The sequence below is a fragment of the Eubalaena glacialis genome, chromosome 1 (genome assembly GCF_028564815.1).
Source record: "Eubalaena glacialis isolate mEubGla1 chromosome 1, mEubGla1.1.hap2.+ XY, whole genome shotgun sequence".
NCBI classification, from domain to species: Eukaryota; Metazoa; Chordata; class Mammalia; order Artiodactyla; family Balaenidae; genus Eubalaena; species Eubalaena glacialis.
The window spans coordinates 32190448-32207500 of NC_083716.1; the positions used below are offsets into that span (position 1 = coordinate 32190448).

Consider the following 17053-nt stretch of genomic DNA (forward strand, 5'->3'; position numbering starts at 1 on the left):
GTATCAATTTACATTCCCACCAAAAGTGCAAGAGGGTTCCCTTTTCTCCACACCCTCTCCAGCATTTGTTGTTTGTAGATTTTCTGATGATGCCCATTCTAACTGGTGTGAGGTGATACCTCACTGTAGTTTTGATTTGCATTTCTCTAATAATTAGTGATGTTGAGCAGCTTTCCATGTGCTTCTTGGCCATCTGGATGTCTTCTTTGGAGAAATGTCTATTTAGGTCTTCTGCCCAATTTTGGATTGGGTTGTTTGTTTTTCTAATATTGAGCTACATGACCTGTTTATATATTTTGGAGACTAATCATTTGTCTGATGATTCATTTGCAAATATTTTCTCCCATTCTGAGGGTTGTCTTTTTGTCTTGTTTATGGTTTCCTTTGCTGTGCAAAAGCTTTGAAGTTTCATTAGGTCCCATTTGTTTATTTTTGTTTTAATTTCCATTTCTCTAGGAGGTGGATCAAAAATGATCTTGCTGTGATTTATGTCAAAGAGTGTTCTTCCTATGTTTTCCTCTAAGAGTTTTATAGTGTCCAGTCTTACATTTAGGTCTCTAATCCATTTTGAGTTTATTTTTGTGTATGGTGTTAGGGAGTGTTCTAATTTCATTCTTTTACATGTAGCTGTCCAGTTTTCCCAGCACCATTTATTGAAGAGGCTGTCTTTTCTCCATTGTATATCTTTGCCTCCTTTGTCATAGATTAGTTGACCATAGGTGTGTGGGTTTATCTCTGGGCTTTCTATCCTGTTCCATTGATCTGTATTTCTGTTTTTGTGCCAGTACCATATTGTCTTGATTACTGTAGCTTTGTAATATAGTCTGAAGTCAGGGAGTCTGATTCCTCCAGCTCCGTTTTTTTCCCTCAAGACTGCTTTGGCTATTCGGGGTCTTTTGTGTCTCCATACAAATTTTAAGATTTTTTGTTCTAGTTCTGTAAAAAATGCCATTGGCAATTTGATAGGGATTGCATTGAATCTGTAGATTGCTTTGGGTAGTATAGTCATTTTCACAATATTGATTCTTCCAATCCAAGAACATGGTATATCTCTCCATCTGTTTGTACCATCTTTAATTTGTTTCATCAGTGTCTTATAGTTTTCTGCATACAGGTCTTTTGTCTCCCTAGGTAGGTTTATTCCTAGGTATTTTATTCTTTTTGTTGCAATGGTAAATGGGAGTGTTTCCTTAATTTCTCTTTCAGATTTTTCATCATTAGTGTATAGGAATGCAAGAGATTTCTGTGCATTAATTTTTTGTCCTGCTACTTTACCAAATTCATTGATTAGCTCTAGTAGCTTTCTGGTGGCATCTTTAGGATTCTCTATGTATAGTATCATGTCATCTGCAAACAGTGACAGTTTTACTTCTTCTTTTCCAATTTGTATTCCTTTTATTTCTTTTTCTTCTCTGATTGCCGTGGCTAGGGCTTCCAAAACTATGTTGAATAATAGTGGTGAGAGTGGACATCCTTGTCTTGTTCCTGATCTTAGAGGAAATGCTTTCAGTTTTTCACCATTGAGAATGATGTTTGCTGTGGGTTTGTCATACATGGCCTTTATTATGTTGAAGTAGGCTCCCTCTATGCCCACTTTCTGGAGAGTTTTTATCATAAATGGGTGTTGAATTTTGTCAAAAGCTTTTTCTGCATCTATTGAGATGATCATATGGTTTTTATTCTTCAATTTGTTAATATGGTGTATCACATTGATTGATTTGCGTATATTGAAGAATCCTTGCACCTCTGGGATAAATCCCACTTGATCATGGTGTATGATCCTTTTAATGTGTTGTTGGATTCTGTTTGCTAGTATTTTGTTGAGGATTTTTGCATCTATATTCATCAGTGATATTGGTCTGTAATTTTCTTTTTTTGTAGTATCCTTGTCTGGTTTTGGCATCAGGGTGATGGTGGCCTCATAGAATGAGTTTGGGAGTGTTCCTTCTGCAATTTTTTGGAAGAGTTTGAGAAGGATGGGTGTTAGCTCTTCTCTAAATGTTTGATAGAATTCACCTGTGAAGCCATCTGGTCCTGGACTTTTGTTTGTTGGAAGATTTTTAATCACAGTTTCAATTTCATTACTTGTGATTGGTCTGTTCATATTTTCTATTTCTTCCTGGTTCAGTCTTGGAAGGTTATACCTTTCTAAGAATTTGTCCATTTCTTCCAGGTTGTCCATTTTATTGGCATAGAGTTGCTTTTAGTAGTGTCTTAGGATGCTTTGTATTTCTGCAGTGTCTGTTATAACTTCTCCTTTTTCATTTCTAATTTTATTGATTTGAGTCCTCTCCCTCTTTTTCTTGATGAGTTTGGCTAATGGTTTATCAATTTTGTTTATCTTCTCCAAGAACCAGCTTTTAGTTTTATTGATCTTTGCTATTGTTTTCTTTGTTTCTATTTCACTTATTTCTGCTCTGATCTTTATGATTTCTTTCCTTCTGCTAACTTTGGGTTTTGTTTATTCTTCTTTCTCTAGTTCCTTTAGGTGTAAGGTTAGATTGTTTATTTGAGATTTTTCTTGTTTCTTGAGGTAGGCTTGTATAGCTATAAACTTCCCTCTTAGAACTGCTTTTGCTGCATCCCATAGGTTTTGGATCGTCGTGTTTTCATTGTCATTTGTCTCTAGGTAGTTTTTGATTTCCTCTTTGATTTCTTCAGTGATCTCTTGGTTATTTAGTAGCATATTGTTTAGTCTCCATGTGTTTGTGTTTTTTACGTTTTTTTCCCTGTAATTCATTTCTAATCTCATAGTGTTGTGGTCAGAAAAGATGCTTGATACGATTTCAATTTTCTTAAGTTTACTGAGGCTTGATTTGTGACCCAAGATGTGACCTATCCTGGAGAACGTTCTGTGTGCACTTGAGAAGAAAGTGTAATCTGCTGTTTTTGGATGGAATGTCCTATAAATATCAATTAAATCTATCTGGTCTATTGTGTCATTTAAAGCTTGTGTTTCCTTATTAATTTTCTGTTTGAATGATCTGTTCACTGGTGTAAGTGTGGTGTTAAAGTCCCCCACTATTATTGTGTTACTGTTGATTTCCTTTTTTGGAGCTGTTAGTAGTTGCCTTATGTATTGAGGTGTTCCTATGTTGGGTGCATATATATTTATAATTGTTATATCTTCTTCTTGGATTGATCCCTTGATCATTACATAGTGTCCTTCCTTTTCTCTTGTAACATTCTTTATTTTAAAGTCTATTTTATCTGATATGAGTATTGCTACTCAAGCTTTCTTTTGATTTCCATTTGCATAGAATATCTTTTTCCATCCCCTCACTTTCAGTATGTATGCGTCCTAGGTCTGAAGTGGGTCTCTTGTAGACAGCATGTAAATGGGTCTTGTTTTTGTATCCATTCAGCAAGCCTGTGTCTTTTGGTTGGAGCATTTAATCCATTCACGTTTAAGGTAATAATCAATATGTATGTTCCTATTACCATTTTCTTAATTTGGGGGTGTTTGTTTTTGTAGGTCCTTTTCTTCTCTGTGTTTCCCACTTAGAGAAGTTCCTTTAGCATTTGTTGTAGAGTTGGTTTGGTGGTGCTGAATTCTCTTAGCTTTTGCTTGTCTGTAAAGCTTTTGATTTCTCCATCGAATCTGAATGAGATTCTTGCTGGGTAGAGTAATCTTGGTTGTAGGTTTTTCCTTTTCATCACTTTAAATATATCATGGCACTCCCTTCTGGCTTGTAGAGTTTCTGCTGAGAAATCAGCTGTTAACCTTATGGGAGTTTATGTTATTTGTTGTTTTTCCCTTGTTGCTTTCAATAATTTTTCTTTGTCTTTAATTTTTGCCCATTTGATTACTATGTGTCTCAGCATGTTTCTCCTTGAGTTATCCTGTATGGGACTCTCTGCGCTTCCTGGACTTGGGTGGCTATTTCCTTTCCCATGTTAGGGAAGTTTTCAACTATAATCTCTTCAAATGTTTTCTCGGGTCCTTTCTCTCTCTCTTCTCCTTCTGGGACCCCTATAATGCGAATGTTGTTGCGTTTAATGTTGTCCCAGAGGTCTCTTAGGCTGTCTTCATTTCTTTTCATTCTTTTTTCTTTATTGTGTTCCGCAGCAGTGAATTCCACCATTCTGTCTTCCAGGTCACTTATCCGTCCTTCTGCCTCAGTTATTCTGCTATTGATTCCTTCTAGTGTATTTTTCATTTCAGTTATTGTATTGTTCATGTCTGTTTGTTCTTTAATTCTTCTAGATCTTTGTTAAACATTTCTTGCATCTTCTCGATCTTTGCCTCCATTCTTTTTCCGAGGTCCTGGATCATCTTCTCTATCATTATTCTGAATTCTTTTTCTGGAAGATATCCTATCTCCATTTCATTTAGCTGTATTTCTGGGGTTTTATCTTGTTCCTTCATCTGGTACATAGCCCTCTGCCTTTTCATCTTGTCTGTCTTTCTGTGAATGTGGTTTTTGTTGAGAACTGACTTTTAAAAAACAAACAAAAAAACGATTTGAAAGGAATGAACATGAGATGAATGTAATAACCATTCAAGGCCTAGTAGATGGGAGCAGGTGGCCCAAGGGCAGAGAAGGCAGGTTCGGGGTGCTTGTGGACAGGGTGGAGCTGGCCAGCTGAGATTTATGTTTGTGCATTCTGCTTCCCACATGCCATTTCAGAGAGGCCAGCTGACGAAGAGGAGCAGTGGTCAGATGACTTTGTAAGTATTTGTTCCTGGGACTAGAAGGGTATCATTTCCACCAGGGCCCTGGGAGGCCTTTATAAAGACTTGTTTCTGAAGGACACGCTGGTGGTCAGCTGCCCATCATGGAGGGGAGATGGCTGGGTTGGAAGGGCCACCTATAGGCAGGGCAGCAATAACCTCACAACGGCTGACTTGAGCTAGCACCATCATGTGCCAGGCTAGGAGCTTCATACTTATTCCCTCATGTAATCCTCATGACAGCCCTATGAGTAGGCATTCTTATCCCCATTTTCTGCTGGCATTCAGAGTACTCACCAGCACAGCCAAAACAGATGTTAAAATGCTTGAATAGGGGCTTCCCTGGTGGCGCAGTAGTTGAGACTCTGCCTGCCAATGCAGGGGACACGGGTTCGAGCCCTGGTCTGGGAAGATCCCACATGCCGCGGAGCAACTAGGCCCGTGAGCCACAACTACTGAGCCTGCACATCTGGAGCCTGTGCCCCGCAACAAGAGAGGCCACGACACTGAAAGGCCCACGCACCGCGTTGAAGAGTGGCCCCCACTTGCCACAACTAGAGAAAGCCCTTGCATAGAAACGAAGACCCAACACAGCCAAAAAAATTAAGTAAATAAATAAATAAATAAGCCAGGAGCTCAAAAAAAAAAAAAAAAAAAGCTTGAATATTTCCAAATCAGTTGGCAAATGCCTCTGCCCTGAATTCCCCAGTGCCCCATCACTGCTTGGTGCCTGCCAGGAGCCCTAAACAAACCAACAACTAAAGAGTGAATGCTTGGCACATCGGGGAGTCTCCAGGACACTCCTTAAGGTCATGGTCAGTACCTGGGCCAGATTAGTTGTTAAACAGTTTGGACATCAGCCCTGCCCATTTTACAGGTGAAGAAACCAAGACATGGAGAGCTTTAAGTAACTTGCAATTCCAAAATTCAAACCCGGGCTCTCAGATCTCAGAAGCAGACTTTTAAAACTCAAGGGGCTTGCTGTGACCAAGAGGATATGAACAGACTCTGGAGGCCACAGATGGAGAGGGCTCTCCCTGACCATGATGACATTGGAGTGGTGTGTCAGAATTAATTGTGAACCTCTTCAAGATGGCTCTGCAACCCACAGGGCCCCAGGGGCCACTTCTCTTTGGGGCTGAATCTTATAGAGACAAGACATCCTAAAAACTTTTCTGTACAATGTTTATTCCTCACATATCAAATTCATGCAGAATGTTAGGCTGCTCCAGTCTGTGAGCTTTATATCTGGAAGGGATCCAAGAGGGCCTCCACACAACCACATACCCCATAAGGAAACTGAGGCCAAGAGCCTGAAAATGACTTGCCGACCGTCTCTCAATTACTCAGTGGCCCAGTAGAATGAGAACCCAGGACTCCTGTCCAGTGCCCAGAATTGAGCCTGAGCCCAGTTCCGCACTGTGTACATCACCTGGAGTTTATTCAGAGTATTAGGAGACGGAAGTTCCTCCCGTTTCAACTGCAGAGAAAAGATTTTTGTAAAGAAGGGGTGAGGTGGCCTCACTGTGGGTCACTTAGGCATGGAGAGCCTCCCAGGGCCCAGCAGCACTGATCCCTCAGAAGCACTGCAGCTGCGCCCCCTGCTGGAGGCGCACACACAGGGCCACATCGGAAGCAAACTTAAGACGCTGGACCAACATCCCCCAGGCAACCGAGAAAACTCAGCTCGCTGGCTGGAAGAAGACAAGGTGGGGACCTAGCAAACACAAAATAAAATCAGCCTGAAGAGGAGGGAATGACTTGTGTCCCCAAAGCTAAACAACCAAAACGAAGGTACCAGCTATAGTAAGGATTGATTGAACATTCACTCACAATTTTTACCTTATTGGATTCGCTTGGTACATAGACTGAAATCCAGGCTTGTTGCTAAAGCCTCCAGACCTGATGAAATCCGACCCGTGCAGCCCTGTCTAGCCTTCCCTGCACCCCCTCAGCAGGGGTTGCTCATCCCAGCCCAGGCACACAGGCCTGCCCTCAGTCCCTACAGCAGGTCGAGGTCCTGCCTAACTCAGCGATTTCAGACTCATGGTCCTTGGGCAGGTGAAGGAAGAGGGGAAGAAAGGAGAAACCAGAGTATCCCCATCCTTCTTCACTTGGTCGGCTCCTTCTTGTACTTCAGGCTTGGCTTAAGTGTCTGCTTCTCACCAGGAAGGCCTTTCCAGCACCCCTCTCCAAGACAGAATCCCTCTTCCCTTTGCTCTCTGTCTCAGGAACCCGATCATTCCCTCAGTGCATCTATAACCAGGCACATCTATTTTATCTGTTTGATCATCTACTTATTTATTATTCACTATTTGTTTGTTGTTGGTCTCCCATGCTAATATACAAGCACTCTGAGGCCAGGGACTGTGCTCTGAGTCAAGCAGGATGGCTGGCACATAGTAGGTGCTCAATAAATATTGATTACATGAATGAAGGAATGGACAATTTGAGAAGATTTTTGTCTGATTACACATTCCCTTCTTCAAAGTTCCCATTAGACTGTCCAAAGTATTGCACTTCCTCAAGTATTGAATGAATGAATGAATGAATGGATTAATTAATTAATTAACAAAAGAATTTTGTTTGTCATAATTTAGAATAATTTGGGGGGAGGGGATTTTTTAAAACTCTCAGAAGTTTGAATAGATCCCCTTTTAATTCTCTTGATGAAAAGGCATTCAACACATTCTACTGAGCTTGAAGTAGGAGGGGCTTGTGGTGCATCTCCCACAGAAAAGACTTTCCAAATGAAGGGCCAGTTCAGCACTTCCTGAGCATCCATTCCCTCCTCCTCAGTCCCTTCAGAGCCCAGGCAGCAGCTCAGCGCATTCATTCATTCCAAGTATGTTGGGTGTGCACCTACCCTGCAGCAGGTCCCATGCTGGGCCCTGGATATATAGTCTCAGTCCGGTCCTCATGGGGGCACAGTCTGGTAGGCAGCCCAGTGTCAGAGGACGGCTGCCAGGAACAGCTGACGTGGGATCTCTCTTTCTCTACCTTCTCTGCCACCTCTGCCAACCTGGTCCTCTCAGTCAGCCTGCTGTGCCGGAGGGGCTGCAAGGACTCCAGAATCCTCCCCGGGATGCACACTGATCCTCAGCCTCCAGGTAATTAAGTCTAGGAAGCCAGTCCCTGCTCCACGAAAACTGAAACAAAGTGGGATGCCCAAACCGTCCCCCACTCAGGCACATGCGTCTGGCTGCCCACTGGTTCTTTCACTTTCTGAATGTCTATTAAAACAACTGCTTCTCAGTGCTCATACTGACGTCTCCCTGGGATGCTGCAACAGCAGTAATTGGGTCCTTGGCCTGGATGAAGAGAGTCCCTGGCTTGGGAAGCCAGGGTCTTGCCCTGTTAAGCCTCCCCCCGGCCCACCCTTTCACTGCCACTCCACCTCCCAGGCCTCCAGCCTGGGAATAGTCTTTGGCTTCTCCAGAGCACAGACTGCAGGCTCAAATTACTCAACTCCTCTGGGCCTCAGTTTCCTCAAGTGCAAAATGGGATTTTTAAAAAAACTATCTCATATGATTGTGGTGAGGGGTCAATGAGGTATACAGTGCATAGAAATGTTAGTTATAATAATAATCATTACTATTATCATTACTTTATTCAGCCTAATTTCCTATTCCCATCTGCTATTTCTGACCTAGGGGTTTGGGAAAATTCCCCCCTACAGGAATTTTCTTACCTCCCCCCTCTCCCTGTCCCTTCTTGGCTCCCTCATGCCAGGGTAAGGACAAGCACCCTCCTTTGGGCTCCTTCCTCCTTTTATTCTCTCTCCCCCCACTCCTCCAGCCACCTCGGGAAAAGCTCTATGTTCAGCCTCCTTTCTCTTTCCTTATCCCACTCTTCACCCTCTTCCTCTCCTCTCCCCGATCTCCCTACGGACTGAGGAGGAAAGCACAGGGCTCAGTCACTGACTCCTTCATTTGTTCCAAACATCCTGAGTGCCTATCATGTGCTGGCCCTGTCACGGGCCCTGAGGATACAGCAATGAAGGAAACACTATACCTGCCTCAATGTTACACAGTTGCCAGGGAAAGGAGACAGGCCAAGAGGCAGGTACATCATAGATTCATCGGAAAATCATGTATGGATCGAGCATCATGTCAGGCAGTGTGAGGGGGCAGTGGGCACAGAGGTCAGAGGACCTCTTAAGTCCCGAATCAAATATTTCCTCCATATGAATATATGTATGTGTGTTACACACATAAACTATCTCTGAACAAAACGCACAAGAAGCTAGTCACTCTGTTTGCCTCTAGGGAGAGGAACTGAGCGGCTGGGAAGACTTCCCTCCTTGTGAACTGTTTGAACTTTAGACTGGCTCAACGTATTTTCAATATGGACTTAAATAAAATTTATATGAAAAAAACAAACAAAAAGAAAGAGAATGGACTCCGAGTCAGTTCGAAGTCCTTGTCCCTGCAACTGTCCAGCTCTGTTTAAAACAAACAAACCTTATCTCCTCAAAGGTGTCTGTATTCCTGAGCTTCTCCTTACCCTCTCTTATTACACTTACATTTTCCTCAACCATCAACCTTCATGATTAATAAAACCTATTTGGTTATTCTATTTTATTGGGTCCTTCCTCTGCCTTCTTAAAATATATTTTATCTCTGGCTGTTCTTTGCAGACACACAGAATTCAGCCACCCTTGGGGTTAGAGGTCCATGCGTTCCCCCAGGATAGCAGTCCAGGTGATACGTTTTGGAGGCAAAAGGCCCGGCTTCAACCCCAGGGCTGCCGCTAACAGCTGCCTAACCCTGGTTAGCCAACCCCCGCCCCCCACCCGCCAGCCTTGCTTTCTCGTCCCTCCGTCCCTCCTAAGCACGCATGGGGCGCTGAGCATGGTATCTGTACTTGCAGGACAGCGATTATGAAAACCCAGATGAGCACTCCGACTCGGAAATGTATGTGCTGCCGGCCGAGGAGGCTGGGGACGACAGCTACGAGCCACCACCCGCCGAGCAGGAGACTCGGACGGTTCACCGGGCCCTGCCCTTCACCAGGGGCGAGTACGTAGGTGAGTCCCCACCCAGACCTAGGGCGCTCGGCCTTCCTTCGGGGCAGCAGGGAGCGGGGCAGGCCAAGGTCGCAGGATGGTGGGCACCTCCCATTCTCACCACCTCCAAGTGGGTCATCTGGTCACTCACAGGCACTGGAGCCTCCGCTGGTAAGCTTGCCCTTTGGGGAAGGGAGGGGGTGTCCTTCCTAAGCTGGGAATGTTGAAAACAGGCAAAAGATAAAACAAGCACATCCTGACGTGGCTCCCCACCCACCTCAATTCCTGATAGTCCCCAGAGAAATCAACCCAAGATTAGTCCCTTCTTCTCTTCTGGCTTCCTGCGTACAAGGTTCTGGAATTTCTCTCGAGATGGCTGTACGGAACCAGGATGACCTTCAGGGATCCCAGTGTCTGCTAAGGCCCCTCCTTCCTCCATCCCTCCCACCGCCGCCCCCTGCTGGCAGGCTGTACAGATACACTGAGTCTGGACTGTGGAGTTTTAATTGGGAGGAGGGGCACGGGGAGGGGCTAGGGGTGAAGCTCTCTAAGCCTGGAATTAGCCTTATTGGTTAAATGGACGAGTCTTAGGTGTGGCCTCCAGTCCTGAGTGCAGCTTTTAATGCCCCCCCCGCCCCCCCCCCCAAGAAGAAGTCTGTGTTCCATTCTAACAGGTGACTAAGTGCAGCAAGGGGAGGAGGGCAGTGTGTCCATGCGATCACGTGAGGCCAGGGGTCGTACAGAGCATCCCTACGTGTAAAGGGTTTAGTGTCCCTTATCCCTGAGGATAACTTCCTCCTTACAGGGTACCAGGTACTGCCCCTGCTTCATGCCACATCTATTGAGGACCTACTATGTGCTGGAGCTATGCTAAGCAGCAAGCGAGACAGGCAGACTCCCAGACTTTTTACAGTTTAGAACTTAGTGCTTTACAGTCATGGCCTACTTCACCTTCTTGATAATCACAAAGGAAGAAAATGAGGCTCAGAGGAGTCATCTCACTGGGCCAAGGTTTTATAAGCGGCAGAGCTGGGATGCAAGTCGGGCCTTTCAGCCTCCAAAGCCCGTGCTCTTCACCACTCTGCTCCACACACCGCAACCAAATCTGTGACCTCGTTCAATCATCGCAACAACCCTGGGAAGGAAGGGGCTGCGTCAGGCCCGTTTTACAGACCAAGAAACCGCTATTCAGGACCGTTAAGCGGCTCATTCCAGGTCATATTCTTCGAAGCCTGTCTTCTGTGCTTTGCTCCTTCTGATGGGCTTAAATCTTATATTAAGAAATCTCAGTAAACTCCAAGAGCTGCCAATAAAACTACAAAAACTGACAGTCATAGGCATAGTAAAGTAGATGTCTTGGTGCCTGAACACAGCTACGCCACCAGAAGGAGGCTTCCGAGGAGGCACCAAGTGTAAAGTTAACCACATACCTTCAACGAGGCAGAAGCGCGGGCCGAGGGCTGGAGCAGGCACCGGGCGGAGAGCACAGTGGGACAGGCAGAGGCAGGGGCAGCTGTATCAAGCTAGGGGCCGGCTGTAGCAGAAGGAAGGAGCAGGAAGCCAGTGTAAGTGCCTGTGCTGGTTCCAGGAAGGGGAACCCACCAGGTTATTCCTATGCGAAGATTTTCCTACAGTGTATCAGTCAGAATCTGTGCTCGCAGATCAACCGGGTAGATTCCCTGTTGCCTAAGCCCTCCACCACATTACGCAGGTAAGGTTAGTTCTGTATATTAGGCATCGGCTCTGCCAGACACAGTGTTCCTCCTGCCTTGCTGCTTTCTCCCTAATCCCTACAATAACTCTCTGAGGTGGATACTTACGATCCTCATTATAAAAATGAGGAATGTGAGTCCCCGAGAGGTTACATAATGAAGAAGCAGCCCAAAGGAGTGCCGCTGGTGGGTGGAGAGCAGGGGACTGAACGCAGGGCCCTTGACTTCAGAGCCTGGACTCCTTCCCTGACACCTGGTGAGGACGGTCCTGGACCAGGGGGTACTCACGACTTCCCCATGATTCAAGGACATCATTAAGGGGAGGAACGTATAGGTTCACCCGGATAAGTAGTGGCAACCCTGAATACACCTTAGAATAACCTGGGGAATTTTAAAACCTCTAATACCAGGTCCTTCCCCAGAAGTTCAAACTGCATGTCTGGAGTGGGGCCTTGGCATTTTTTAAAGCTCCCAGGTGGTTCCTGTGTGTAGGCAGGATTGAGAATCACTGCCCTTAAGGTTTCATGGAGCAAAGTGAACCACTGAGGAGTACCGCCCCCCCTGAGACCCCCCCCCCCCAATGCCAAGCTCACCATCCACTCTGTTTAGCAGAGCGTTTGGGCTGCCTGCTCTCCTGGGTCTGTGGGTCTGCATCAATCCCTAGGAGGATGCCTTTGATGAGGACATTCTTCTGGTTTTTATAATGTAAGTCAATGGGCAGTTGAAATTTTTGCCTAACATGTCATTCTACTCTTTAAGGGAATGCCCCAGTTAATAATGTGTGGGCTACATAGATGCTGGGGGTTTTATACTTTCTAGATCTCCGTGGCTTCCGCCCAGGGAATGATCCAGAACCCGTTCATCTTATGCTTTGTTGTTCTTGTTGTTTTTCCTCTCAAGACAATCGATCAAGCCAGAGGCAGTCTCCGCCCTCCAGCAAGACCCTTCCCAGTAAACCCAACTGGCCTTCGGCAAAGGCAAGGCAGGCCACCACGCTGCCAGCCCCGACTTCTCTGCATAAACCTCAAGTCCCACCCAGACCCAAAGAGCTCCTTGAGGATGAGGTAAAGTAAATCTGTCCAGAAGACTGCCCAGACCAAGTGGAAGGCAGGATGTGGGCCGGATAGGGGGAGGGGCAGGACAGTGTGGCCTCAGGCGTGTCTTCCTTCCTCCAGGCCCTGCTCTCCGGCCAGCGCTAACCACCCTGCCCCCTCACTGCCCCCTCTAACTCTCCATTGTTATGCTGAAAGGATGTTTTCTTTAAAAATGGCATATATGGTCTTAGTTTAAGCACTTTCGTTTACTACAGGCATATATATCCATACTGGAGCTGTGCCCCTCTAATTATTCCTTCGAGAAAGAGTCCCTCAGTTTCCTGCAAACCTCTCTTTCCTCCATAATATACTTCCCTCTTTATTCTCCATTGCTCCTCTCCCTGTCCCGCCTCATTTTCTCTCCCCCACCTTCTTTTCTCTCTGGTCCTCCACCCTCCTCCTCTAAAATGCAGAGGGGTGCAGTGGGGCATACACTGGAGACCCCTAGTCTGTAGGAAGACCCTGCACAACCCGAGGAGGAGCTGACCCCCCACTTCCCTCGGCAGCTCGTGCTTCTTACTCCCTCTCCCCAGCCCCGGGTATCCAGGGACCATCTTTGCCGATTGTCCAGGACTCAACTCTAGGTTTATGTCATCAATCTCCCTTCTGCCAGCACCTAGATTTTCACGTCTTATTCCATATGGAATTGTTCCAATTTAAAAATGAACAGGTAAACCCATTCAGGCTATTGTAGGAATGACTGATAAAGCCTAATATGTTATGGCTCCCAGATGTACTTGTATTTTAAATAAAGTCAAAGACAAGCCCTCAAACGTAGCCATTAGAACAACCCTACAAGTGTAACAGTCTAAGAAAATAACATTAAAGGCAACTCTTAACCATCACCAGACATAATCTTACTGTAGCTTCTCGAAGAAGTAACTTGTTTTTATAAATTTATTTATTTATTTATTTAGTTTTGGCTGCGTTGGGTCTTTGTTACTGCGCGCGGGCTTTCTCTAGTTGCGGAGAGCGGGGGCTACTCTTCGTTGCGGTGCGTGGCTTCTTATTGCGGTGGCTTCTCTTGATGCAGAGCACGGGCTCTAGGCGTGTGGGCTCAGTAGTTGTGGCACACGGGCTCAGTAGTTGTGGCACACGGGCTTAGCTGCTCCGTGGCATGTGGGATCTTCTGGACCAGGGCTCGAACCCGTGTCCCCTGCATTGGCAGTCGGATTCTTAACCACTGCGCCACCAGGGAAGCCCCAGAAGTAACTAGTTTTTAAATGCCTGTAGATGATAAAACCTGCAGCTTATGAGCATGCTGTGAAATGACCTTCATTTCCACCTTAGTATAATTTGTAGCCCAAGAAGAGATGGAAAAGAGAGACTTTTAAATAAAATAGAGGCAGCATCCAAGCTCAAATTCCTGCTTTGACCCTTACGAGTTGTGTGACTTAGGCAAGTCAGATAAACTCTCTGAGTCTCAGCTTTTCCTCTCTTCAGGTTATTTTAAAGATTTAATAAAGGAATATATATATATATATATCACTAAATACAGTGCCTCACACAGAGAAGGATTCCATGTATCATACATATTGGATTCCTTTCTACCATATTCTAGATTCTTTATAAAATCCAGTTTTCTAGTTTCTCCTGAAGACTAAGGGCCTGTCAACACTTGGCCAACTATGGCCTCAAAGCAGCTGAGCCTCATGGCAATGCTCCAGCTCAGCTGTGAATCCCTGGCCCCTGTTTCCATTTGTCATCATCCCCATCACTCATACAAGACTTGCACACACCCTGACTCTGTACATTCCCCATTACTGTTCCATGCCTGCTCCTGTAAGTATTTGAGTTTATGACCCCCTCTCTAGGGACAGTTTAAGTCAGGAAGTCAGCAGACTGAGAATGAGTGTGGTTTGTCAATCCTCAGTCTGTCTGTCAGTCTGAGAGGGGATGCTGCCCTTTCAGGGTGAAAACAGAGTGGCCGGGAGAATCTGAGCATGCGACATGGTAGGGAGACCATCTGTTAGGGTCTCACCGTGAATTCTTTCGGCATTTGGCAAATCCATATGAAGATATCAATTCAGACACAGAATACAAATGAAGACTGTGGGTTATGTGAAGCTCTCCATTTCTGTGACTAACTGGAGGTGGACCCCAGTGGGGAGAGGCCGAGCTTTGCTAATAGCAGCCTTGTGGAGGTGGCTCAGGCAAGTCTGAACCAGTGGGAAAAGGAGAAGTCTGGAGGAGGCACATTCTGGAATGGGCAGATGGACAGTCAAGATGAGAAGGAGGTTAAAAAAGAAAAAAGAGGCCAACATTAAGATCTGGCTGAGCCATTAGATAGGAAAAGAAGAAGTCAAACAGAAGCATAAATGAAAATGTTTAGCTCTGCCATACAGGTTACAGGCAAAATATGGGGGTACAGGCTGACCAGAGAGTTGGAGGTGGGAGGAAGGAGCATCTGTGCTCTAACAACGAGAGCGGCTAACACTTGACAAGTGCTGTGTGTCGGTGGTGTTCTGAGCGCTCTGTATGTATTATCTCATTACATCCTCACAGCAACCCTAGGAAGTGTGTGCTATTATCATCCCCATTACAGATGAGGAAATGGTACAGATGAAGTGCAAAGGGGTTGAAGAACCTGTCCAAGGTCACAGAGGTAAATGATAGAGCCAGCATTTGAAATCAGATGATGAGATACTAGATCCCAAGTGCTAAAGAGCTATCCTGTGCCCCTCTCCAGTATCCACTGAGAAGAGACCAGCTCTTCATTCAACACAAACGTGCCAGGGCTTCATTGGTGCCCAAAGCAGACCCAGTACCTCTCCTTGCAGGGCATCAGTTTTGTGATTTTATGTGACCTTGGATAGATTACTCAACTGCTCTCAAATTCCTCATCTGTAAAATGAGGATAAGTATACCTAACTTAATAGTAGGTATCATTGAAAGAATTCAGTAAAATAATGTATGTAAAGCTATTAAATATTCACATGAGTTGTATTAAGCAAGAAACTCATGTGGGCATTTAATAGCTCATCTTAACGACTCCTGATATGGAATGGGGTGAAGGGCAATGGGAAAGTGAAAATAAGATGAATCCGTGGTGCTCCTATTTTTCACATTTAAAGTTTGGTGGAAGGCAAACATGTAAATACCTATAGCAGGTGTCTTAATACTGAACATCTAAACACTGGAGTTGATCCAAGATTATTTTTAAAATAATCATCTATTTTTTAATCATGCCATTGTAAAAACTGAGGAAGGATTCTAACAGCATGTAGGTTGTGGCAGTAGAATAATCTGCCTGGCTTCAAAAGACCAATTATTCATGTAACTACAGCCAGTTTTTTGTGATGTGAACATGGGATAATGGGGTTTATATTAAAACACTGCAGCAAAGTGAAGATGAACTTGTTAGGACACAGATTATGATGATTCTTGATCATTTGCTTATTTTGGCAGGTAACAACTTTATAGTATAGTATTATTGTATAGTACTAGTGGTACCTACCTTTTTGGGTTATTACAAGGAGTAAGTGAGATTACACATGTAAAGTACTTAGAAGAGCACCTGGCAATAAGCGCTCAATAAATGTTTGTTTTTTGTTTCTCCCAGTCCCCATGTTGGCAACCAACCAAGGCAGGTTGTAAAAACCACTTCTGAGATCTGGTTACTTTATTTATCTCTTATAAAATCCCTCCCTCCCTATTTATGGTCAATTGATTATTGACAAAGATGCCAAGACAATTCAACGGGAAAAATTAGTTTTTTAAACAAACAGTGCTAAGATTACTGTATATATACATGCAAAAGAATGAAATTGTACTCCAATCTCACACCATATATAAAAAGTTAAATAAAACTGGATCATAGGTCTAAGTGTAAGAGCTAAAACTATAAAACTCTTGGAAAAAAACATAGGTATAATTCTTTTTTTTTTAATTTTAAAAATTGATTTTATTTGTTTATTTTTGGCTACATTGGGTCTTCGTTGCTGTGCGCGGCCTTTCTCTAGCTGCGGAGAGCGGGGGCTACTCTTTGTTGCGGTGCGTGGGCTTCTCATTGTGGTGGCTTCTCTTGTTGTGGAGCGTGGGCTCTAGGCACGCGGGCTTCAGTAGTTGTGGCACACGGGCTCAGCAGCTGCGGCTCACAGGCTCTAGAGCGCAGGCTCAGTAGTTGTGGCGCACGGGCTTAGTTGCTCCGCGGCATGTGGCATCTTCCCGGACCAGGGGCTCAAACCCATGTCCTCTGCATTGGCAGGCAGATTCTTAACCACTGCACCACCAGGGAAGCCCAGGTATAAACCTTTATGACCTTGGGATAGGCAATGGTTTCTTAGATACAATACCAAAAGCACAAACAACAAAAGAAAAAAGTAGATAAAATTGACTTTAAAATGTAAAACGTTTGTGCTGCAAATGATACCATAAAGAAAGTAAAAAGACAACGTGTAGAATGTGAGAATTTTTTTGGAAATTATATATCTGATAAGAGATTTAAATCTAGAACATTTAAAGAACTCTTATAATCCAAGAATAAAAAAGACAAACAACCCAATTAAAAGTTGGCAAAGGGGTTGAACAGACTTTTCTCTGAAGAAGATATACAAATGGCCAA

The 17053-nt window shown here is 44.6% G+C and overlaps 1 protein-coding gene across 3 annotated transcripts in view; it reads left to right on the forward strand.

Annotated features, from left to right (window-relative positions):
* Positions 1-17053, forward strand: part of BLNK (B cell linker) — an 81290-nt gene that overhangs the window by 37531 nt on the left and 26706 nt on the right. Inside the window, exons 4-7 of one of the 3 annotated variants that reach the window (XM_061211377.1) lie at positions 4632-4672; positions 7711-7785; positions 9548-9704; positions 12296-12459. In XM_061211377.1, coding sequence (XP_061067360.1) covers positions 4632-4672; positions 7711-7785; positions 9548-9704; positions 12296-12459 — 437 coding nt within the window. The remainder of the gene's footprint in view (positions 1-4631; positions 4673-7710; positions 7786-9547; positions 9705-12295; positions 12460-17053) is intronic. The other 2 variants (XM_061168463.1, XM_061168530.1) reach the window with 2 other exon arrangements.